This window comes from Perognathus longimembris, chromosome 17 (genome assembly GCF_023159225.1).
Source record: "Perognathus longimembris pacificus isolate PPM17 chromosome 17, ASM2315922v1, whole genome shotgun sequence".
NCBI classification, from domain to species: domain Eukaryota; kingdom Metazoa; phylum Chordata; class Mammalia; order Rodentia; family Heteromyidae; genus Perognathus; species Perognathus longimembris.
Genome location: NC_063177.1, coordinates 25,719,627 through 25,745,485, shown reverse-complemented (window position 1 = coordinate 25,745,485; position 25,859 = coordinate 25,719,627). Strand labels below are relative to the sequence as shown.

The window sequence follows — 25,859 nt, the reverse complement described above, 5'->3', positions numbered from 1 at the left end:
AGTGGCAGAGTGCAAGCCTTGAGCAAAAAGCTCCAAGTTAATGCCCAGGCCACACAACCAACCAAAAAAAAAAAAAAAGGTAAAAACATTCATTGAGGGCTGGGCTGGGAATGTGGCATAGTGGTAGAGTGCTTGCCTAGCATGCATGAAGCCCTGGGTTAAATTTCTCAGTACCACATAACCAGAAAAGGCTCAAGTGGTAGAGTGTTAGCCTTGAGCAAAAGAAGCTCAGGGACAGTGTCTAGGCCCTGAGCTCAAGCCCCAGGACTGGCAAAAAACCAAAGCAAAACAAAAAAACATTCATTGAATGTATGAGGTAAACATTTGATATGTATATTTATATATTTTTTGGTAAACATTGACTGACATAACAAAAATGTTGTTTTTGATTTGGAAAAGTAATATTGTATTTGGAGAAAGGACTCATAAGAAAGTAATAAAATTATTAAGATAATCCAGGTTCTGGTAGTTTACCTGTATTCCTACCTACTCAGAACACGTAGCCCTGAGGATTCAGGTCCAAAGCCAGCCCCAGCAGAAAAGTCTTGAGATTTCTCCAGTTAACCAGAAAAATGCCAGGCTGGAAGCACATAGCTCAAGTGGTAGAGTGCCAGCTATGAGAAACAGACAAGAAGCACAAGATCCTGACTTCAAACCCTGGCACTAGCAAATGAAAGTCTACTATTTAGTTTCAAAATTAGTAAATGTTCACTTTTGTTCACTCCATGGCTCCCTTGAAGCAGAAATATTTTGTTTTAGCCAAGGTACCCCCCCCCCCCCCGTGTATGCACTTGTGCATGTGTGCACATGTACTTGTATGCTCGCTGTTCCTGGTGCTGGAACTCAGGGCTGGGTTCTGTCCCTGAGCTCTTCAACTTAAGGCTAGTGCTCTACCACTTGAGCCACAGCTCCACTTCTGGATTTTGGGTAGTTAATTGCTGATGGAGATAAGAATCTCAGGACTTAGGCAGACCCTGGTGGCTCATGCCTATAATCCTAGCTTCTCAGGAGGCTGAGATCTGAGGATCACAGTTCAAAGCCAGCCCAGGCAGGAAAGTTTATGAGATTCTCATCTCCAGTTAGCCACCAGAAAACTGCAAGTGGTGCTGTGGCTCAAGTGGTAGAGCACTAGCCTTGAGCTGAAGAGCTCAGGGACAGCACCCAGGCCTAGAGTTCAAGCCCCACAACTGACCCCCCCCCCCCCAAAAAAAAAAAGAAAGAATAAAGAAAAGAATCGCACATACCTCATGGTATTCTTCCTGGGCTGGCTTCAAACTGTGATCCTCAGAGCTCAGCCTCTTTAGTAGCTAGGATTACAAGCATGAGCCACTAGCACCTGGCTATATCCCGAGTTTAAGGAGGAAAATTTATTATCAATAATGGTTTGCTTTTATTGCTTGAATAAAATCACAAATGAAATTTGCATAAGTTGTATCACTTGCAAACTTACACTATTGGCCTATTTTAAGATGAGCACATACCACCTATTATGAATTGTGGGCTTGCTTTCAGAAACATGAATGTATTCTAATTTTTGACATGAGATCTTTTGAATGCCTCATTTTCAGATAGGCCATCTTACTCTAGAAGACTATCAGATCTGGAGTGTGAAAAATGTTCTTGCCAATGAATTTTTGAATCTCCTCTTCCAGGTATGTTTAAGGTAAATGACAGGTATTGAGTTGTACCAGAGGTAATACATATTTTCCGTTATATAATGCTAGAGTTATCACAGCTAAGCTGCCAATCATGTTATGGAAAGATAGAATTACATTATTTTCTACATATCCAAAATGGTAGTAAGATAGACATGAGTAACCACTGAATTTTTTCAAAAATCTTGATGTGGGAAATGGGAAAGCAGAATGGAGATATGTTTGTTTATTTTATTATGACAAAGCAGCATTTAGACATTAGGCATTAGAAAATAATTTTGATTTCAGAAGACATCATAATTTGTTACTTTTCATTTTTTTATTCCTCTCCTGCTCTCTTGCCTACATCCTTAGTGCAGAGGTTCAACCCCAGACTCTCAGGCATGCTAGGCAAATGCTTTACCAATGAGCTACATCCTCCAGCCCTTGTTGTCTTTTCAAAAGTTCCTTCCTAAGTAAGACATTATGAACACAAAATAGATAACTGAAAATTTCAAAGTATACAGTCTCTTTAGCTGAGAGATCTTTGCTACAAGGCTATTTCTTAAGTTTTACTCTTTAGAAGGTCCAAGTAAGATTGAGAAAGAAGAGAGGAAGGAAATACAAGAATATTGGACATTAAGCCATTGAGCTTGCCTGATGTTAATAATTTTATTCAGTTAAACTAGTTCTCTTGCCTTTGATTTAGTTAAGAAATAATTTGCACTCCTTTTCCATTTTTCATGGTTCTTTATAAATATTTAAGTTTATTTAACAGTTGGTTATTCCAGATGGTTTTGTTTTTCTTTCCTTGTTGAAAGCACCCTTGTGAAAGAATGGTTTGGTATGTCTATTGCAACTTTTCTTTTTTTTTTTTTGGCCAGTCCTGGGCCTCGAACTCAGGGCCTGAGCACTGTCCCTGGCTTCTTCCCGCTCAAGGCTAGCACTCTGCCACTTGAGCCACAGCGCCGCTTCTGGCCATTTTCTGTATATGTGGTGCTGGGGAATCGAACCTAGGGCCTCGTGTATCCGAGGCAGGCACTCTTGCCACTAGGCTATATCCCCAGCCCGCAACTTTTCATTTTAAGTAGAGGATAACTTCTTCTTGATAGAATCTGTTATGTATTCAAGCCATATACAATCTGATAAATTTACAGTATCCATTTGTATCAATCAGTTAGAGCCTTGAGCTTGATTCAAACTAATTAATTTGTAAAATATATATATCACTATGTGTAGGGGTTGGAGGCAAGGCTCAGTTGTTAAAGAGTGCTAGCCAATGAGTGAAAGCATCTGGTACCAAGGTTGAGTCCTGGTCTCGGACCTAAAAGAAGAAAATAAAGAAGTCACTACTATAAACATGTTTGACTTACTTGATAAAATGAAATTCTTCAGGAGGCCATAGATTTCAGGATCACAGCTTGTTCAAAGCCAGCCTAGGCAGGAAAATCCACGAGACTTTGATCTCCTTCCAGTTAACCACCAAAAGTTCAAGTGGAGCTGTGACTCAAGTGGTAGAGTGCTAGTGTTGAGGGAAGCTCCCAGGTCTTGCGCTCAAGCTCCAGGTTGGCACTTAAAAAACAAAAAAGTATCTTCTGAAGACAATGTAAAATATTATACAATATACTTATTGGCACTGGTCAATAAAATTTCTGTTTTATTTTTTTCTCTAGGTATGTCACATAGTTCTTGGGTTAAGACCAGCTACTCCAGAAGAAGAAGGACAAATTATTAGGTAAATTAATAGATTATGTGTATATATATATACATACATATATGCATATACATATACATATATATGTATACATACACACATATATTCTTATATAGCTGGGATTTTTTAAATGTTTAAAATGTCTTGATTCCTAAGTAGTAGCATGTTCTACTTTAAGCATTACCATTTCTTTTTTTTTGGGGGGGGGGGGGGGGACGACCAGTCCTGGGCCTTGGACTCAGGGCCTGAGCACCATCCCTGGCTTCTTCCCGCTCAAGGCTAGCACTCTGCCACCTGAGCCACAGCGCCCCTTCTGGCCGTTTTCCATATATGTGGTGCTGGGGAATTGAACTGGGAGCTTCATGTGTAGGAGGCAAGCACTCTTGCCACCAGGCCATATTCCCAGCCCGCATTACCATTTCTTAAAGGATTTTCCAAGTCAAGGGTCTAGATTAATCTAGAAATCAAATTCTATTAAACATTATAATGGTACTAGGAAGCCAGTTGCCAGTGGCTTACTCATGTAATCCTAGCTACTTGGGAAACTGAGATCTGAGGATCATGGTTGGAAGCTAGCCCAGAAAGAAAAATCTCTGAAATGCTTTATTCCAATAAACTACTCAGAAAAAAGCCAGATGTGGCACTGTGGCTCAAATGGTAGAAAAACGAAAGCAAAAATGAAGCTCAGGAGACAGTGAGTTCAAGCTCAGAACTGGCATCAAAGAAAGAAAAAAGCACTCTAGGACTGGTTATATAGCTCAGTGGTAGACCACTTGATCAAAATTTGAAGTTTCATACATCAAAAAATAATTGTCTTGGAGGGTTGTGCAGTTGTGATTGTAATTGAATAATATTCCTTCACTTTATAAGCAAAGTAAAGCATTTCCTTTGTATCTTAAGTCCCTGTGGCTAGGTTTGGTCTTTGAGGTGTAAATCTGACTGAATATCAGGGTTAATAAATACGGTCTAAAAATTTCAAAATTAAAATGATTGTTAAACTCATTAAGATCTACTTATAAATGCAAACTTGTGAAAAGTACATCCAAAATGTTATTAAAGTTCTAAAACTGAAAAAAAAAAATTGTCAAGCTCAGCCCTGGTGGCTCATGTCTGTTCTTCTCTACTCAGGAAGCTGAGATCTGAGGATCATGGTTCAAAGCCATCCAGGGAAGGAAAGTCTGTGAGACTCTTTATCTCCAGTTAATCACCAGAAAGCGAGACATGGCACTGTGGCTCAAAGTTGTAGAGCACTAACCTTGAGCAGAAAGAGCTCAGGAACAGCACCCAGACCCCAAGTTCAAGCCCCACAACCACCACCTCCACCACCACCAACAAAAAATAATAATGTCTTAGCCAGGCACCAGTGTCTCACACCTGTAATCATAGCTACTCAGGAGGCTGAATTTGAGGATTACAATTTGAAACCACCTCAGGCAGGGAAGTTCATGAGACTCTTATCTCTAATTAACCATCAAAAATCTGGAAGTGGAGCCATGGCTCATCTGGGAGAACACTAGCCTTGAGAGTCAGTGCCCAGACACTGAATTCAAGCCCAGAATAATAATCATAATAATTGACTTACAATTGAAAAAATAACCTGCAAATGAGTGACAATGTTTACAAATTTTCTATCTGGTAAGAGTCCAGAAACCATAATAATATATAAAGAACTACAGCTCAACAACAGTAAGACAATCCACTTATAAAATGGAGAACTGGCAGCTTCCTTAGCTATTTTAGAGAATACTACATGAGGTGAACTTCTCCCTGTTCATGATCAGACCTGTCTGCCACCAGAGTTGTATTGCCATTACCCAGCAGGGTATCTGAAGTAAAAGGAGCATCTAAATCAAATTATGATACATAATGGTCCAAACAACACTAGTGATAGGACAGTACAACTTTCTGAGGTGCCATTTGATAGTAGCAAAAGAAGAAATACTTCAGTTCTTTCAGGTTATGTTGAGATCTTTATAAGTAGGAAGAGGAACAAATAATTTTATAATCCACCAAGAAGATTGTTGGGACAGTGATCCAGACCATATTATAGACTGACAGAAGGAAGAGAGATTTATTAAGGAGCCAAGAGTAGAAGCTATTGAGATTTTGGTAACTGGTAGCTGTAATAATTATGCCTATGGAAATGATGGCTTTGGTAACAAAATGAATGCTGGAAAAAGGTGTGGAAGGATATGGCTGAGGTGAACCTGGCGATACAAGTTCAGGATGGTGTACTTAATAAAAGGCGCAACTGGAAAGGACTAACTTCTCATCAGTGAATCACTAAATATTGGTATTACAGCTGATGGCAAACAAGACATGAGTTTGTTACACATGAACATTCTGTGGGCTCCATGTCTAACAATAAAAACAACATGCAACAGTACTAGATGAAGCTCTTGTTATGTCCATGAAGGCAGCTTTGGAAGGGATGTTCTGGAATGGGAGGAAACAACAGAGATGGAATGGATAATCCAAAAGGATATGACTCTGAAGAATAGGAATAGAAAACAGTTGTAGTAGAGCAGAATATGGGATACCTGATGGCTAGAGTCTTTAGGGCCATGGTGGAGGCAGTAGGGTAGGGTAGATAAGTAGAGGTGGATTGTATGGCATGTACTGAAAGCAAAACCAACATACAAGTCCTAACATAGTTACCAGTCAATTCACTTGGATCCTTTTGTTCTCTACACACATAGGTAGGCAAAGATGGGCTGAACTGGCAGACTTAGAGGCTTAAAGCTCCAAACCCTCAGAAATAAAGGCCTAATTGCTCTAGGCTTCAACTACCACTGAGCACTAGCACTTGGTAGCTCTTGTAATCCTTAACTTTTAGCAGCAGTAGGCTGTCACAGTGGATAGCAGCAGGCAGCCCCTTCTAGTGTTGCAGCTCTTATACAGGCTTTGGGTGCTGGTACCATCAGTCCTATAGCACCGAGTGATACAGCTCTTAAGTCTAGGATGTCAGAATCCCCAGCCTTTGACAGCAAGAAGTATGAGAGGTCCGAAGCTGAGCTACGCCTTTGACGTAGCTGGAGTTAATAGCTCTAGCCTGTCTGAGACCTTGGTTCCTCTTGGGAACTCTTCCAGAGACCCAGAGCATCTTATCTTCCATGTCTCCATAACTTCTATTTTCTGTCATTTCTGCCCTTGCTGCTGTCTGGAACCTTTCAACTGCCCTCTTCTTGCTACTGCCACTGTTGCTCCTCCTCCTACTGCCTTTGCTACTACTATAGTTTTCCTGCTGCTCTGCTGTCCTCTCTTCATGCTAACATCAGCCCAGTCTACATATGATAAAGACCAAGAACAGGAAAAGATCCCTCAATAGAAGCCTTTTATTGAGCCTACTGTTGCAACCCCAGGGGGTAGCACAGGAGCATGTTTCCTGGCTAGCCCCCAAAGTGAGCCCAAAGCCTGCTGCTGCTTAGCTAGTAAAGGTGTCTGCATCAGTCATGGCAGCACATAGCCTCTCCTGTCACTAGTCATGGTGGTAAATGACTCTGTTTACCAGTCACAAGCCTTCTGTTGGTCCATCAGGGGTAATGCATCCCCTTTGGCTTGGGGGTGAAATGGATACATGGTCTTCCAAAGTTCATTGAAAGTTCGCTGAGGCTTACATTGTCAAAAAGCCCAGTACAAGCCAGGCACTGGTGGCTCACACCTGTAATCCTATCTACTCAGAGAGGATCATGGTTCGAAACCAGCCTGGGCAGGAAAGTCTTTGAGACTCTTATCTCCAATAAGCTATTCAATGCTGGAAGTAGCATTGTGGCTCAAGACGTAGAGACTGGCCTAGAGGAGAAGAATCTCAGAGACAATGTCCAGGCCCTGAGTTCAAGCCCTAGGACCAACTCTCTCTCGCGCTCGCTCTCGCTCTCTCTCTCTCTCTCTCTCTCTCTCTCTCTCTCTCTCTCTCTCTCTCTCTCTCTCTCTCTCTCTCCTCTCTCTCTTCTCTCTCCTCTCTCTCTCCTCTCTCCTCTCCCCCCACAGGGCTGGGAATGTGGCTTGCTCTAGAGTGCTTGCCTAGCATGCATGGAGCCTTGGGTTCAATTCCTCAGTACCATATAACCAGAAAAAGTCAGAAGTGGCTCTATGGCTCAAATGGTAGAGTACGAGCCTTGAGCAAAAAGAAGCTCAGGGGAAAAAAAAAAAACAAAAATTTTCACAAAATATTTCAAAGTTTATATCTTTATGGAATTTCTCACTGAGTAAAACCTCTATTGAATTAAAAAAAAAAAAAGAAAAGAAAAGAAAAGAAAAAAGCTCAGGAGCAGTGCCCAGGCCTGGAGTTAAAGCCCCAGGACTGGCAAAAAAAAAAAAAAAAAAAAGTCTAGAATACGCTATTGAAACTATTGTGAGTGGAACAGTGCCTTCAACAGCTAGAGTTGTGCTTCTGTAGCAAACAGTTGTGATTATTATGTAACATCCTCAAGGTGTTTGTGGTGTGTTCAAAGCAGTCAGTGCTGGCATGAGGCCTACGGGAACTTTTGGGGTTGATTGAAATGTTCTCAATATTCCAAAACTGGTTTATGGCAGTGGTTGTATACATCTATAAACATGTTTACTTTTTAAAATCCTTGATTGTACACTTATAACAGGCAAACTTTCTATTTCATAAATTATCCTACATAGGATTGTTTTTATATGGTGGTTAGTCTTAGCCTGTGACTATTCAAGTTGGCTTTTCAAGGGAAATGTTTCACTAATTAAATTTATGATATTGTCTCCCAACTATATCTGTTTGATGTCTTTCCTCTTTACAACTCATAATGATAAATTGTGGCTCTTGTTCTTTGTTTCACATAACTTCATCTGATGTACTAAATTTCTTTTGTATGTGCAGAGGATGGTTAGAGCGAGAAAGCAGGTATGGTCTGCAGCCAGGACACAACTGGTTTATCATCTCCACACAGTGGTGGCAACAGTGGAAAGAATATGTCAAATACGTGAGTTATTCCTGTTATCTTGTGTTTTTCAAAAGATTTCCAACTCCATTGTGTGACTACTGGCCAATAATGAAATGTTCCAACTTAGATAAGACATTTGAAAGAATATAAATGTAATATTTATCTGATACTTTCTCTTGACTAGACTCTGTAAAAACGTTTGCATAAATTTATTTACTTGCAATACCATATGAGAAATGTAATATTGGGCACAGGGTGTTTGTGTATATTAGGCTGCTCATATCTCAATTCTCATAGCATCCCTGTGAGGAAAATGATATTATAACCATATTTTCTATGAGGAACTTGGTGCTAAGAAAAAAAGAAACCTCTTGCGCAGAGTAGATCTGGGATCTGACCCAAACACTATAAAGGATGTATTCTTTCAGCCATATCATTTATATTATCCTTCATTAGTCCATCTTTTCCATTAAAATTTTGGAGGTTGTTGGATAAGAAAGGACAATTTTCTACTTAAGAAATTTCATTTTTTGAATAGAATATTAGAATTCAATTTTTATAAGGTAATCTCTTCTAGTAAAAGGTTAAAGAAAAAATTCTCATAATTTAATTTGCATTTTTCTCTGTTGTGTCATTATTTATTATTGATATTGGTAACTGATTTTATTATTGTTCTTCATCCTTTTTCCTTTTGCAGTTAAGTGTTTTCAAATGTGTGTAGGGGGCTGGGAATATGGCCTAGTGGTAAAAGTGCTCACCTCGTATACACGAAGCCCTGGGTTCGATTCCTCAGCACCACATATATAGAAAAAGCCTGAAGTGGCGCTGTGGCTCAAGTGGCAGAGTGCTAGCCTTGAGCAAAAAGAAGCCAGGGACAGTGCTCAGGCCCTGAGTGCAAGGCCCAGGACTGGCAATCAATCAATCAATCAATCAATAAACAAACAAACAAACAAACAAACAAATAAATAAATAAATGTGTGTAGGTTTGGGGGAGGGGGGGAGGTTTGAGAGGGGAGGGCATTGTTTGTTGTTTTTGTTTGGTTTTCTAGTCCTGGGGATTAAACTCAGGACCTCCCATATGTTAGAAATCTACCACTCAGCTACACTCCCAGGCCAAGTGTTTCCAAATGTAAAATGTATTAATTGACAGGTACTTTGAAATCCGAGTAAAAAAGGCAAGCAAATGACTTTTAGAGATCTTGCAGGTAGATAGTGCTGACTATAGATAGAGAATAGGAATATTAGAGTAAAGCACCAGTCTTTAGTTTGAAGTACTTTTGAGCTTTGTATTCTTTTTTTTTTTTTTTTTTTTTTTTGGCCAGTCCTGGGCCTTGGACTCCGGGCCTGAGCACTGTCCCTGGCTTCTTCCCGCTCAAGGCTAGCACTCCGCCACTTGAGCCACAGCGCCGCTTCTGGCCGTTTTCTGAATATGTGGTGCTGGGGAATCAAACCTAGGGCCTCGTGTATCCAAGGCAGGCACTCTTGCCACTAGGCTATATCCCCAGCCCGAGCTTTGTATTCTTAATGTAGCTTTGAATGTTTTTAAATTACTCTTGCTAACTCCAGGAAGATGAAATGATAAATAATTGTGAAATAGATTTTTTTTGAGGTTCATCTTTTGAAGGCTACAGTTTCAGATTATTCATTTTTGCTTATTCTCTGACTTTGCAATTTTAGGATGCCAACCCTGTTGTAATTGAGCCCTCATCTGTTATGAATGGAGGGAAATTTTCATTTGGTGCAGCAGTACATCCTGTAGAGCAAGGTGATGATAGAATTGGAGGCAACCTCAGTTATGTGAATACCTCAGAAGAAAAATTTTCAGACAACATTTCTACTGCATCTGAAGCCTCAGAATCTGCAGGCAGTGGTAAATATGACTTGATTTCCATTAAGTTTAGTCATGGTTAATTCTTAACTAAGCCTACTTTGGCAGAGTGTGGTGGGTAAGGTATTGGGTATCAGGCTTCCATTCACAGAAGAAGTTTTGAATGAAATAGCTTTAATATTATTGTTATATTAACAGTTTTACAGATAATTCTTTTCTGCAGTATACTTTATTAGTCTCTTGTGAAGTTTTAAAAATTTTTCTATGAACTTTAGCTCTACTTACCTATTATATCTATTTTGTCAATAAATTTAGATTTACAAAGACATATAAGAAAATAAAATATTACATTTCCAGAGCCTTCTTAGATTAAATGAGCCCTCATATCAGACTGTATGGACACTTTTGATCTGAATTTGGAGATTGTTTTGTTAAAATAATAATAATTTCCCTTTAGTCCTTTGTATTTACAAAGTATAAATTAGTGGCTATATACTTCTGAAGAAGATGCTTTGGTATTGTTGTCACCCAACTATGGAGGTGATCACTATTTTTCTGCCAAATTAGCAGGACATTCATTGTTAGTCTGTTGTTATTTCCTCTTGGACATTTTTTTCCTTCCTATGGAGAAAATAAGAAAATCATCAAGGTTACTGTTTTCCTACAAAGATTTTTTTGTAGAATCTACTGTTTTTCTTACACTGTCTAAAGGATCACTTAGCAGAAGTACTCTGAACAGTTTTGACAACAAGTTACTTTTTTATTTTTATTTATTTATTTTTTTTTTTTGGCCAGTCCTGGGCCTTGGACTCAGGGCCTGAGCACTGTTCCTGGCTTCTTCCCGCTCAAGGCTAGCACTCTGCCACTTGAGCCACAGCGCCGCTTCTGGCCGTTTTCTGTATATGTGTTGCTGGGGAATCGAACCTAGGGCCTCGTGTATCCGAGGCAGGCACTCTTGCCACTAGGCTATATCCCCAGCCCACAAGTTACTTTTTTAATTCTGGGAATTGAACCCCCCGGGGTGTCATGCATTCTAAGTGCATGTTTTGCCACTGAGCAGTACTCCAGCCCCAAACAGATTATATCTAAAGGTTGGTTTAGTATGTGCTCACCATATTTGCTCTGTTATCACACATAGAAGGTTACAGAGTAATTTATAACTAGAAAGATTAAACTAGGTGCCAGTGGCTGATAACCCTAATCTTAGCTATTCAGGAGGCTAAGACCTGGTACATCGTAGTTTAAAGCCAGACCAGGCAGAAATGTCCATGAGACTTTATCTTCAATTAACTAGCAAAAACCTGGGTTGAAGGTATAGCTCAAGTTATAGAGCACTAGCCATAAACCAGCTGAGCAAGAGTGCAGAAAGTGGGCTGGGGATCTGGCTCAGCGGAAGAGCGCCTGTCTGGTGAGTGCGAGGCCTGGGGTTCGGTCCCCTGCGCCGGAAAACAAAACAAAACACAAAACTACAAGAGTGCAGAAAGCCTTAAGTTCAAGCCCTGGTACCAACAAACAAGAAAAGAAAATTATATAGGAATAACATGTTGAAATATAACCACATTAAGTTCTCAGTTCTAAGCCATCATGAATCTTTTTTCTGTGCATATTTTCCTTTTGTAAATATCATGCCTTCTAATGTGGTTTAAGTACTTTATTTGCATATGTGAAATAGTACAGATAAACTTATAACTTGTTTTAGAAGTGGGAAAGGTATAAGGGAGAGTGATAGATGGGATAAATTTGATCAGCGTACATTGTATTCATGTATAGAAACGTCATGACTCCCCCTCCTTGTACAACTAATGTATGGTAATAAAAACATCTTTTTATCAAAGATCTTGCCTTTTTAAACAGATATATTGTGGAACAACATTCTTTTGTTTGAGTTTGTCTTCTTCCTTTTAAATTAACAACTTTCTGTTGCAATATAATATAAACCAAGAATGTTTTAAAACATTTGGAGGTAGAAGAAAGAATTGAAGAACAGCTAGCTTACCTACTTAGCCAAACCTCTTTCCTTCTTGTCAGGGGATTTGTAATTCTCACCATAAATCATTAGATAGTCTTGGAGAGTGACCAAACAACTCATTTGGTAATAATTTTGAAAGCTTTTATTTTACTTAATGTTGACTTGCCTATTCTCTCTCCTATACCGTATTGACATTTATTATTATTAAAACTAATAATATCATCAACTTAACATGAATGTTTGAGTTTATGTCTTCAATCTATATAACTAAAAATAAGAGATTGCATCCTCTTTTCCTTTATAGGCTTTCTGTATTCTGCCACACCAGGGGCAGATATGTGCTTTGCTCGCCAACATAACACTTCTGACAATAACAACCAGTGTTTGCTAGGAGCTAATGGGAATCTTCTGTTGCACCTTAATCCTCAGAAACCAGGAGCTATTGATAACCAGCCACTAGTAACTCAAGAACCAGTAAAGGTAAGTAATTTAATACCGAACCTTAAAATTACTCACTGAGTTTGGTAAAGAGTACATTTCTTTTTGGACAATGTCACCCCCAATTACTTACTTTTGTTTTATTTATTTATTTATTTTTGTCAGCCCTAGGGCTTGGATTCAGGGCCTGAGCACTGTTCCTGGCTTCCTTTTTGCTCAAAGCTAGCACTCTGTCACTTGAGCCACAGCATCACTTCCGGCTTTTTCTCTTTATGTGGTGCTGAGGAATTGAACTCAGGACTTAATGCATGCAAGGCGAGCACTCTATTGCTAAGCCATATTCCCAGCCCCAATTACTTACTTTTTTTTTTTTAAGACCATGTATTTTATTTATTTTTATTTTTATTTATTTTTTTGCCAGTCCTGGGCCTTGGACTCAGGGCCTGAGCACTGTCCCTGCCTTCTTTTTGCTCAAGACTAGCACTCTAACTCTTGAGCCACAGTACCATTTCTGGCCATTTGCTATATATGTGGTGCTGGGGAATCGAACCCAGGGCTTCATGTATATGGGGCAAGCACTCTTGCCACTAGGCCATATTCCCAGCCCCTAATTACTTACTTTTATGTTGCCAATAAATTATGTTTTAGAGAGTTAGCATACAGCAAGATGCTGATTTCATTTATAGTAACATGTAATTAAACAGTAGATGGAAATCTCTTTGCATAGTACATTTCTATGAGAAAAGTAGGATAGCGATCCTCAGAAATATTTTTATTCTTGGATAGGTACTGTGAAATGTTGTGTGAAATGTATATGGGGATTTCTTTCCCAAAGTCTCCCCTTGAAAATTCACTTTTCTGGACTGGAATGTAGCTCAGTGGAAGCACTTGTCTTGCCAGTACAACGTCTTGGGTTTGATCCCTGTATTAAAAAAAAAGTAAAAGAAAATTCAGTAGTTCAATCCCTAATGCCATAAAACAAACAAACAAACAACAGTTTCCCAGACTGGGGTTATATCTCAGTGATAGAGCACTTGTCTGCCAAACAGGAAGCCATACATCTTCAAAACCACCAAAACAGGAAGAGATGGAGGGAGGGTGAGTTGGTTTTCAGAAGCAACATTAAACAGCTTGGTAGTGACATATGAATTTGTTTTCAAGACTTTTTTTTTTGCTGGTCTCAGGGTCTGGGCTCTGTCCCTGAGCGCCTCTGTGTTCAAGGGTAGTGCTCTTACCATTTGAGCCACAGCACCACTTCTGGCTTTTTTCTGTGTATGGGGTACTAAGGAATTGAATCCATAGTTTCATGCATGTTAGGTAAGCACTCTACCACTAAGCCACGTTTTCAGTCCAAGACTTTATAATATTAAGAACCAATACTTATATTTCATTCCTTCTAAGGCTACATCATTAACACTAGAAGGAGGACGATTAAGACGAACTCCCCAGCTGATCCATGGAAGAGATTATGAAATGGTCCCAGAACCTGTATGGAGAGCACTTTATCATTGGTATGGAGCAAACCTGGCCCTACCTAGACCAGTAAGTATAGCTAATAATGCCTTATATAAGTAGCATATAAAAGGGTCTTTTGATAAAGATTCTGTTGAATTTTCTGTTTCAGAGAGTTAAGTGTTAATTATGATGTCCTGTCCGGATATAAAACTGATACTGTGCTAATCTTTTTTTTTTTTTTGTCCAGTCGTGGGCCTTGAACTCAAGGCCTGAGCACTGTCTCTGGCTTCTTTTTGCTCAAAGATAGCACTCTGCCATTTGAGCCACAGCGCCACTTCTGGCCATTTTCTATATATGGTGCTGGGGAATCAAACCCAGGGCTTCATGTATATGAGGCAAGCACTCTTGCCACTAGGCCATATTCTCAGCCCCCTATGCTAATCTTAAAAGCCATGAAATGAGCCAGCTGCAGGTAGCTCACACCTGTAATCCTAGCTACCCAGGAATTAAGAACTGAGGATCATTGCTCAAAGCCAACCCTAGACAGGAAAATCTGTAAGACTCTTTATCTCCAATTAACCACTAAAACAGCTGAAAGAGGAGCTGTGGCTCAAGTGGTAGAGTGCTAGCCATTAGCAAAACAAAAACAAAAAACCTCATGGCTTGTGCCCAAGCCATGAGCTCAAGCCCCAGGACTGGCACAAAAAACATGAAATCATATGCTGATGTAAATAATTACCTATATCTGTGGATTAATAAGCAAGTTATTTGAAAGGATTTACTTGAAAAATCCTATTTCGACAATTACTATTTTTTTTTTTTTTTTTGTCAGTTGTGGGCTGGAACTCAGGAACCTCAGGGCCTAGGTTGTATCCCTGAGCTTTTGCACTCAAAACTAGTGCTCTACCCAGGCTGGCTTCAAACTGGAATCCTCAGATCTCAGGCTCCTTAGTAGCTAGGATTACAGGCATGAGCCACCAGTTCCTGGCGCTATGTCAACTACTTTTTTTGTTTGTTTGTTTTTTATTAATTAAATTTTGTTGACAAGGTGTTGTGCAAAAGGGGTACAGTTACATAATAAGGCAGTGAGTACAGTTTTTTTTTGTTTTTGTTTTTTTTTGGCCAGTCCTGGGCCTTGGACTCAGGGCCTGAGCACCATCCCTGGCTTCTTCCCGCTCAAGGCTAGCACTCTGCCACCTGAGCCACAGCGCCCCTTCTGGCCGTTTTCCATATATGTGGTGCTGGGGAATCGAACCGAGAGCTTCATGTGTAGGAGGCAAGCACTCTTGCCACTAGGCCATATTCCCAGCCTGTGAGTACAGTTCTTGTGGTATCTTACACCCTCGTCTATGTCAACTATTTTAAACCTCAATTTTATACATCCAAGTTTATTGTTTTAGCCATTTGAACAAAGCCAGCTATTGTAGTACACACTTGTAATGCTAATACTCTAAGAGGCTGAGGCTAGCTGGACTATGTAGGATGCTCATAGACTACACAGCATGCTTTTATATCATGAATCACAAGAATAGCAAATAATTTTTATGTGTAACAGTTTTATCCTCACTCATAACAAATAAATAAAATTTTTAAATAAAAATTTATGATGATTTGTATTACTCTTAACAAAATGGGGTTGTTTGGAAGTAATATCCAATGCTAAGATTTTATGAGTAGTATAGGAATACATTTCTGGGAATAGTATAAACTTCTAAACTTTGAGCAGTAGAAAGTCTATCTAAATACTGATATGAATGCTTTCATAGTTTTTTTGGCTTGTAACTCTAGTTATATGAATAAAAGGGAAGAAAATTCTCTCAAGTAATTCTCATCTTGGAAATAAGTTTAGGATCAGGGAAGAGCCTCACAGCATTCAAACCTATGTAACATAAATATGTGAGTTTCATTAAATAGTCTGCTGAAATATAGGCAATGAACTTATTCAGCATTTTTGTTTAAATTTGTTAAATGGCAACCCCTTTGTACGGTAATAAAAATATAATTTAAGCTGGATGCTGGTGGCTCATGCCTATAATCGTAGCTACTTGGGAGGCTGAGATCTGAGGATCATGATACAAAGCCGGCTTGGGAAGAAAAGTGTGAGACTCTTATCTCTTAAAAACTACTTGGAAAAAGCTAGAAGTGACACTGTGGCTCAAGTGGTAGAGCGTTAGCCTTAAGCATAAAGAGGCTCTGGCACAGCACCTATGCTCTAAATTCAAGCCTCAGGACTGGCCAGAAATAAACACACACACACACACACACACACACACACACACACACACACAATTTTAAAAATAAAAATGAAGAGGCTGGGAATGTGACTTAGTGGTAGAGTGCTTGCATAGCATGCATTAAGCCCTGGGTTCAATTCCTCAGTACTACATAAATAGAAAAGGCTGGAAGTGGTGCTGTGGCTCAAGTGGGAGAGTGCTAGCTTTGAAGAAAAGAAGCTCAGGGACAGTGCCTAGGCCCTGAGTTCAAGCTCCAGGACTGGCAAAAAAACAAAAATAAATAAATTTCAAGCTAGCTAGTAGTGGTAGCTCATGCCTATAATCCTAGCTACAGAAAATGTTGAAATCTAGAGGATAGAGTCAAGCCCAGCCCTGGCAAAAGAGTTCTCAAGACTCCCATTTCCAGAATAATCTGCAAAAATCAGGGCTAGAGGCAGCCTAGTAATAAGCTTGCAATCCTGAGTTCAAGTCCCTATACCCCAAATTTTAAAAATCAGAATTAGGATACAAGGGCTGGGAATGTGGCCTAGTGGTAGACTACTTGCCTTGTATACATGAAGCCCTGGGTTCGATTCCTCAGCACCACATATATAGAAAAAGCCAGAAGTGGTGCTGTGGCTCCAGTGGTAGAGTGCTAGCCTTGAGCAAAAAAGAAGCCAGGGACAGTGCTCAGGTCCGGAGTTCAAGGCCTAAGGCTGGCAAAAAAAAAAAAAAAAAATTCAAATGGCAAGGTTTGATTCTTGTTTTAGCCTGATCACTTTTATCTTTCACAACATAGGTGATCAAGAATAGCAAGACAGACATCCCAGAGCTGGAATTGTTTCCTCGATATCTTCTCTTCCTAAGACAGCAGCCTGCAACTCGGACACAGCAGTCTAACATCTGGGTGAATATGGGTATGATGAGCCTGAAAATGTTTCCTCAGCATTTACCGAGAGGTAACTTAAGAATGCAGCAAGAATACCATGCACTTCCTTAAAAGTAAAAAAAAAAAAAAAAAAGAAAAGGTGAAACCAAGTTGCTCAAAGTATGGTGCCACTGTACTAATTCACAACATGCCCATCTGCTTTCATGCAGAATCAGTAAATTACTTGTGGGGCTCAGATCTATGATTGTGCGCAAGATTTGATGGAAATAGAAGCTAAAATTCCTGCAGCCAACAATGAAGGGTTGTAAATTTAGGAAAATAATAGGTAGAAACAGATTTTATATACTTCTTTTTAATTATGAAAAACCATTGTAAATTGTTGCTAGACCTAAGCTGTAGTATTCTTAGTCATTGACTGTTCTTTTCAACTCCACTCAGATTTGTAGGAGTGATCCCTTCAGTGTTGTCATTTTTTTTTTGGCAAAACATGATACATTTATTATTATAAAGCTAAATGCTTTATAAGAGACAGACAATATAGAGAAATGGTATATTTTTCAAAATAAAAGTTACATATGCCATGTCCCCACAAGAAAAGTAATACCAAGCCTATTAAAATGGTATATATTCAATTCCCATTTTAATAAATGATATGCAAAAAAGTCTTTGATTTCTCTCGATATTAAACTTTATCAGTAGAGAGACATACTCTTACAAATAATTGAAATTGTTCTTCAGCAGTAAAAAAAATAGTGAATTAAAATATATACAAACTCTCAGACCTTATATTTGTAATGTCAGATTGTTATAATAACTCATTTTTTAGTATGCAATAACTACTTTTGAATTTAGAAAATATTAGTTTTATTTCCTAAAAGTTATAGTCAGCCAGAAACTGAGATCTGAAAGATAGCAATTCGAAGGTAGCCTGGGCAAGAAAGTCAGTCCATGACATGAGACTTTTATCTCCAATAAACTACTGAAAAGGCCAGAAGTGGAGCTGTGGCTCAAGTGATACAGCATTAATCTCAAGCAAAAGAAGCTTAGGGACAGTGTCCATGCCCTGAGTTTAAACAAACAAACAAAATTATAGTCAGATAATATTTGAAGATTATTTGAAGTGTTTTTTGGTAAGAATTATAGCAAAATAGAAGTTTCTGCCTAACAAAATCTTGTCTCTTAGGATTTATCAAAAGCAAAAAAACAGTGAAATAAAATCTCTGTGAAACATCCTTGATTTAATTTTCCACTGAATAGAAATATAGCCTTGCTTCCATGGCACCCACAGCATGTTTTTCTGTTTTTGTTTTTTAATTCTCTTTGAAAGATAACATGAGAGGCAAGATGCGTTGTTGTGCTTTTAGTAAGTATTTGTAACTCTTGTGCTGATCCTAGATTTTTGCTGCTTCTGTAAATTTCTGTAGAATTTCTGGTACTATTCCAAAGCACGAAATTATGTGTACGTGGCTGCCTGCTTAATGAGCTCTGCTGTAAAAAACTGTCTGGAATTCAAATAAATTTTCTTATTGTGGCTTACAACAATAGAGATTGACTTGGACACTCCCCTTGCATTTGCTTTTGAATCCTAGAACCCAAATTTGTCCTTAATTTGAAATTTTATTCCTTACTAATTAGTTATGAAATCAATCATTAATCATTTTGAATTTTATAAACATATGCTTTCTTGCTGTAATCTTATAACTAATCCTCTGATATATAATTGGAGAAATTTGTACTTTTGTTTTCTTTTCAAAATTATTCTTTGCCTGCTTATAGTAAAATATTTGCTTTGCTGTATGTTTAAAAATTCATTGTGGTTGAGTTTTGTCCTATCATAGCAAAATAAATACTCATCTTCTTTCAGATATTCACTTTATTACAGCTGTTTACTAAGCTTTTTTTTCCCCTTTTAAAGTAACAAGTACTCAAACGTCTCGGCACAATTGAAATGACTTAACCTTTTCTGTAGTTGTTTTCTGTAGTTCAGGAAGCTGAGATCTAAAGATCACAGTTTAAAGCAACCGAGAAGTCCTTGAGGCCATTATCTCCAATTAACTACAGGACAATCAAAAGCAGAGCTGTGGATCAAAGTGATAGGGCACTGGCCTTGAGCAAAAATAGCTCAGGGACAAGGCCTAGGCCCTGAGTTCAAGCCCAATAACTACCAAAAAAAACAACAACATAGATTACTGAAAGCATTATCTCGTAAATAACTTTTCAGCCTGTCTTTAGGGAATGGAGTAGTTTTGGAACTCTAAAAAAGCAGATAATGCCACTATTTTTCTCATCTTTGGTTAATTAATGATGACTCACTAAAAACATGTTTAATGGAAGGAAAAAAGTTAAATCTCTCCTGAATGGGCAGGAAACTACCTGCATAGAAACTCCATACCTAACTCTATTGTGTTAGGTATCTGGAGTGATCATACTGACTGTTACATTCTTACTTACTTGGCGGTTGCTCAATGAAACAAATGTCCATAGGTGAAATGAAAACCTATATAGTTTTTGTCAAGATATTTGATTAGTTAACCAAAATTTAGCAAATTTTTTAAATTTAGAAATGTATCTTTGGTTTTCAGAATCTTGTGTCATTTCATTCTAATTCTCTTTAATTGTTATTAAATAGTACAAAGGGGTTACATTTCTGTAAATCAGGATATTATTACAATGTGTCTTGGTCAGTATTACCACCCCCTTCTTCATTCTCCCCCATTTTCACCCTCCCATCGCACCTCAAGTTACATAGTTCGTTTTTTTATATAATGTACATTTAATATAATGCTAGTCTTCTCTTTTGTGATATTTTATTTATGGTTTTTAGAATTTATTATGTAATTCAATGTAAAAGTAATCCTGGTACCTGTAATCCTTGCTACTCAGAAGTCTGAGATCTGAGGATCATGGGTCAAAGCCAGCGCAAGCAGGAAAGTCTGTGAGGCTTTGATCTCTAGTTAACCACCAAAAAGCCAGAAGTGGGATGGTAAAGTGGCGTAAGTGGTAAAGTGACTAGCCTTGAGACAGAAAGCTCAGGGACAGGGCCTAGGTCTTGAGTTCAAGTTCCTAGACCGGCACGCACAAACAAAAGTAAATGTGGAATATTAAAATCAAAGCGTTTAAAATAAGAGGGATTATTCATTTGAGATTATTTATGCCTGGTGCTGTTGCCTCACCCCTATAATCCTAGCTACTCAGGAGGCTGAGATCTGAGATTGTTCAAAGCCAGCCCACACAGGAAAATCCATGAGACTCTGATCTCCAACTCAGAAAAAGCCAGAAAGTGGTTCTGGCTCAAGTGGTAGAGTTCTAGCCTTGAGCAGAAGAAGCTCAAGGGTAGCCCCCAGGCCCTGAGTTCAAGCCCAGGGACCAGAAGAAGAAGAGTAAAAAATATTTATACTGAAAAATAATTCTGTATGGATTTTTTTTTCCCATCCACTTTTGAAAGTATATCCTTTGACTTGGTATCTTCTTATTTCGCTTTTCACTCTTTTCCTTCTGTATACTCTTTTTTCCTTCCTCCCTATCCATGGTTTCCTTACCTAGAGATTCAGCTAAATAAAGATCTAACATAATTCAGAAAAAAAAACTGCACCTAAACTCAGTACATACAGAAAACAATACAGTATTACAACTATTTACATAGCATTTACATTGTGTTAGGTATTATTAATAGTCTAGAGATTAAGTATATGGGAGGGTATACATGCATTATTTGCAAATACTCTGCCACTGTGTGTAAGGGTCTTAAACCACCCATGTATTTTGGTATCCTGGAGATGGAGGTCTTCAAACCAATCTCCAAAGATTTTCAGGGACACTGTATTGCCCCTCTTTTTTGTTTCTACCTTGAGTCCCTCAGCAATTCAAGGACATGACTGCTCTCACTGGGCAGGCAGAGTATATGATTTTTCACCCTTTTTAATACTATTTGATCATTGGAAGCTTCTGGACTTCATTTTAAAGTTCTGTTTGGTCCTGTAGAATCTGTGCCAATTTGAATCTTAAGTAAAATCTTTTCTATATAACTGCCACTAGGTGATTTAGGCCACTAAATGACTCAGAGTGATGAAATTAGTAGTTCAGTATTTAAGAATGTAGATTAAATGACTCCAATTACTCATCTGTGGAATTCAAATCCTGTTCTATTTAATCTCCTCACTTTGTTTTTGTTTTTTTGTATTTCTGGGCTTTGAACCCACTCATGATAGGCAGGGACTCTACCACTAAGCTACATGTCCAGTCATCTTCCCCCACTCTAAATTACTAAATCTTATTTCATCTTGCTATTGAGTGTGATCCAACTGAGGACAGCTATATGTGAATGTCAATTTTTTTGTCAGCATGTTTTCATTCTTGTGATTCAAATGTACTGATTATTTGAGCCTCTGTGCTTTCATTGCTCTTCTTTTCAAAATTAAGGCTTTTAAGACATTTCATCTCTTTTCTTCATTTTAATGTTTTTATAGTACTCTCCATTTATGAACTCATTAAACCTGTAATTCCCATTTCTCATCATTATTTCCTAAAATAGCATGGTCTCGGTTACTGGGAGATTTTTAAAAAATTATTTTCTTTTTCCTTATTGTGATTCCTATAACCATAGGAAATGTGCCTTCTCCAAATGCACCTCTAAAGCGAGTGTTAGCCTATACAGGCTGTTTTAGCAGAATGCAGACCATCAAGGAAATTCATGAGTATCTATCTCAAAGGCTTCGCATCAAAGAGGAAGATATGCGCTTATGGCTATACAATAGTGAGGTAAGAGGCATTTCAGAGTCATGTTGAGTCTCGTTGAATGTTAAATCATAACTCCTGAGTATGAAATCTTACCTACAGTAAACACTGTATCCATAAACCTTTGACTTTAAATTATTACATGGATGTAGGTATTTGCCACCTGAGGTCTTAACAGTTCATTATCATAAATAGTGCCATCTTGTAAATATTACTATTACAGTATAAAATAATAAATACTTTCTTTGAAGAAAATATTATGTTGATATTTTTTCTTGCCTCCCCTCCCCATTGGTAATTCCCCACGTTACTGAGAATAACAAGTGAGTACCACTGCACTTAGCCATTGTGCTTCCTTCATAGCTGAGATAACAGGTTCATGCCATAGCACCCAGCCATTGGTTCAGATGTTGTCTTATGAACTTTTTGCCTAAACTGGTCTTGAACCATGAACATCAGTCTCTGACTCCCAACTAGCTAGGATTCAAGGCTGGAGCCACTGCAATTAGTCTTAGATTTGTTTAAAAGTACCTTATACGCATATTACAACAAAAAATTTAAATACAAAGTACATGATGAAAATTTTTCCTTCCCATCTTTTACTCCTCTCAGTCGTATTGTTGTTAAATGCATGTACATTTTTCCTAATACATTTAACATAGATCATACTCTGAAACTGTATTATAAGAATAGTTTTAGGGGTGAGAATGTGGCCTAGTGGTAGAGTGCTTGCCTAGCATGCATGAAGCCCTGGGCTCAATTCTCAGCACCACATACACAGAAGAAGTCGGAAGTGGGCACTGTGACTCAAGTGGTACAGTGCTAGCCTTGAGCAAAAAGAAGCCAGGGACAGTGCTCAGGCCCTGAGCCCAGGACTGGCCCAAAAAAAAAAAAAAAAAAAGTTCTCTATCCCCTAGTGCATTCTTAAATCCTCCTCTGTTCACTATTGAAAGCCAGTATCATATAGTAATAAAAGCGCTGGTGACTCACATCTGTAATCCTAGCCTCTCAGGTTGTTGAGATCTGAGGATCATAGCCATCTGGAGCAGGAAATTCTGTGAGAATCTTATCTCTAATTAACCACTAAAGGCCAGAAATAGAGCTGTGGCTCAAATAATAAAGCTCCAGCCTTGAGCAGAAAAAGCTGAGAAACGATGCACAGGCCTGAATTCAAGCTCCAGTACCAAAACACACACACACACACACACACACACACACACACACACACTTTTTATGGGCCCATACTGCCAGAAATTCAATTCCAACTCTGCCATTTTTTTAACTTAACTAAAGGGTATTCACTTAATTCTCTGTCAGTTTTCAAACTAGTGAAATGAGATAGTGATGGCTTTTTTAGGGTAGTTGTGAGAATTAAGAGAATTAATTTTAAAAGCACCTTAAACAGTAAGAATAAAATATATAATTCTACTGCATGACATTTAATTTTACATTATGTGTTTCTGGTAAGTGGCCAAGTGCCATTTGGTACATTTACTGAATTTAATAATAGATACTAAAGACAATTTCTTTACTACAAGCTCTTTAGTAAGTCTAAGTCTCAGTGAACTTTGGTCTGATATGTAATAGATCATCCTGGTTTTCCTCCCAGCCCCTCTCTGATTATACATATTTTAGTTTAAGACACAGAGGAGGGTTGTAAAAAGACAATACCTTTCCCTCATTGTTCCACCTAAATTACATATATTTCTGAAAAACTATGGTATGCTAAATATCTGTGACATCAATTATATAAATATAAGTGAAAATAATGTTTAAAATATTTTTTCTTTTTTTGGTGCTGATACTGGGGATTGAACTTCAGAACTGAGCTCTGTATTTGAGCTTGTTTGCTCAAGGGTAGCATTCTATCTCTTGAGCCACAGTTCTATTCTAGCTTTTTATAGTTAATTGGAGATAAGAGTCTCATATCCAGGCTGACTTTTAACCTTGATCCTCAGATCTCAGCCTTCTGAATATCTAGGATTACAAGCATGAACCAGCAGCACCTGGTCTTAATTTTTTTTTTTTTTTGCCAGTCCTGGGGCTTGAACTCAGGGCCTGAGCACTGTCCCCTGGCGTCTTTTTTGCTCAAGACTAGCACTCTACCACTTGAGCCACAGTGCCACTTCTGGCTTTTTTCTATATATGTGGTGCTGAGGAATGGAACTCAGGGCATTCTGTATGCGAGGCAAGCACTTTACCATTAGGCCACATTCCCAGCCCCTTAATTATTTTTCTATATCTGTTTAAAAGTGTTCTAACCAAACTAACCAGAGCATTCCTCCTTACGCAGAATTACCTTACACTTCTGGATGATGAAGATCATAGATTGGAATATTTGAAAATCCAGGATGAACAGCACCTGGTAATTGAAGGTACAAAACGAAAATATATCAATTAGATTTTTAGGAGATTTTAAAGAATTAGTAATATTCTATGTTATAATTTTACTTACTTTTTTTTTTTCTGGTTATGAGGCTTGAAACCCGGACCTGGACACTGTCCTTAAGCTTTTCTGCTCAAGGCTAGTGCTCTACCACCTTGAGCCATAGCTCTGCTTCTCCTTTTCTGGTAGTTCTTTGAAGATAAAAATCTCATGGACTTTCCTGCCTGGATTGGCTTTGTACCACAATCCTTTGATCTCAGCCTCCTGAGTAGCTAGGGTTTACAGGCATGAGCCACTAGCATCCGGCTTATAAATTCCTTTATGATGGAGCATATCTATCGAGAATTGTTCTGTAATTCTACCAGGCTATTTTTCTTAGTTTTAAAAAAAGTAACTATGTATAGTCATAGATTAACAGTGATGGCAAGGGTGGATAGCACCAAGTGAAATCAGTCAGTTTTATAAAGATTCTAATTTTACAAGATACCTCTCTAGTTTAAATGAGAAAGCCAACTGTCTCACAGTTAAAGTCCTAGTAATTCATACCAACATATACATGCATTGAAAACTTGAGTCTTTTCCCACAAAGACTCATGAAAACATTGCTAATGGCCTTATAATAAAATTAATATATTACTCTTATCAGTTGTTACAATGTAAAAAACAACTGTCATATTCCTAGTGTTGTAAACAGTTCATTGTGTCTGAACTTTGTTTACTTCTGTAGATAGTAGAGTGTAATTTTATTGGAAGTAGTGAATTCTATAAAGTGGCTTCAAAGTCCCCAATAGAAAAAGTAGGAATGAATGGGGCACTGGTGACTCATGCCTGTAATCCTAGCTACTCTGGAAGCTGGAATCTGAGGATTTCAGTTCAAAGCCAGTGGGGCAGGAAAGTCCCTGGCCTGTTATCTCCAAATAATCACCAGAAAACTGGGAATGGCACTGTTGCTCAAAGTGGTAGAGCACTAGCCTTGAGCAAAAAAGAGCTAGAGACAGGGTCCAAGCCCTGAAGTTGAAGCCCCACGACTAAAACAAAAACAAAAACAAAAAACAGAAAGAGTAGGAATGGAACCAGTTTCTGAAATTTACTTCATTTTTCTTTTAAGTTTCTGATTTAAATAACTCATAAAAGAAAAGAAAGCCAAGCTCAGAAAGACAAATGAAGCTAGTGTATTTTAGAATATACTGGGACATGATAAATCCTACAGGACTCTAGACATTCACACACAGTAAGACCAAAGGAAGATATTCTTAGGGGAGAAACAGAAAGACACAATGCCTATGTGCATCTGATCATATGAGAAATATTTATTGAAATGAACTCAAAATAAAAATAAGAGGCTTTTTTTTTGTTTTTCTTTTTTGTTTTTTAGAAGTAGAGCTGTGGCTCAAGTGGTAGAACACTAGCCTTGAGCAAATAAAAGCTCAGGGATAGTACTCAAGTCCTGAGTTCAAGCCTCAGGACTGTCACAATAAAAGGGGTGGGACATGTGCAAATATTTTAAAATGTGAAAATAACCACAGAAAAAAAGAACCAGAAAAAAAATAAGAGTGTTTTTTCTTTGTTGTTGTTTTTCTTTTCTTTTTGTCTTGTTCACTTATCTGTTTTTAGGAGGGTAACAGGGAGCACAAAAATGGAGGGACAAGCCAGTGCTCAGGCCCTGAGTCCAAGGCCCAGGACTGGCAAAAA

At 38.3% G+C, this 25,859-nt stretch overlaps 1 protein-coding gene across 5 annotated transcripts in view; it reads left to right on the top strand.

Annotated features, from left to right (window-relative positions):
* Usp32 (ubiquitin specific peptidase 32) overlaps positions 1–25,859 on the top strand; it is a 160,899-nt gene that overhangs the window by 93,009 nt on the left and 42,031 nt on the right. For 3 of the 5 annotated variants that reach the window (XM_048367107.1, XM_048367105.1, XM_048367102.1), the window contains exons 10-19: positions 1,569–1,652; positions 3,308–3,369; positions 8,192–8,294; positions 9,933–10,125; positions 12,357–12,532; positions 13,892–14,032; positions 16,958–17,117; positions 18,375–18,410; positions 21,651–21,805; positions 24,075–24,156. In XM_048367107.1, the coding sequence (XP_048223064.1) occupies positions 1,569–1,652; positions 3,308–3,369; positions 8,192–8,294; positions 9,933–10,125; positions 12,357–12,532; positions 13,892–14,032; positions 16,958–17,117; positions 18,375–18,410; positions 21,651–21,805; positions 24,075–24,156 (1,192 nt within the window). The remainder of the gene's footprint in view (positions 1–1,568; positions 1,653–3,307; positions 3,370–8,191; positions 8,295–9,932; positions 10,126–12,356; positions 12,533–13,891; positions 14,033–16,957; positions 17,118–18,374; positions 18,411–21,650; positions 21,806–24,074; positions 24,157–25,859) is intronic. The other 2 variants (XM_048367103.1, XM_048367106.1) reach the window with 2 other exon arrangements.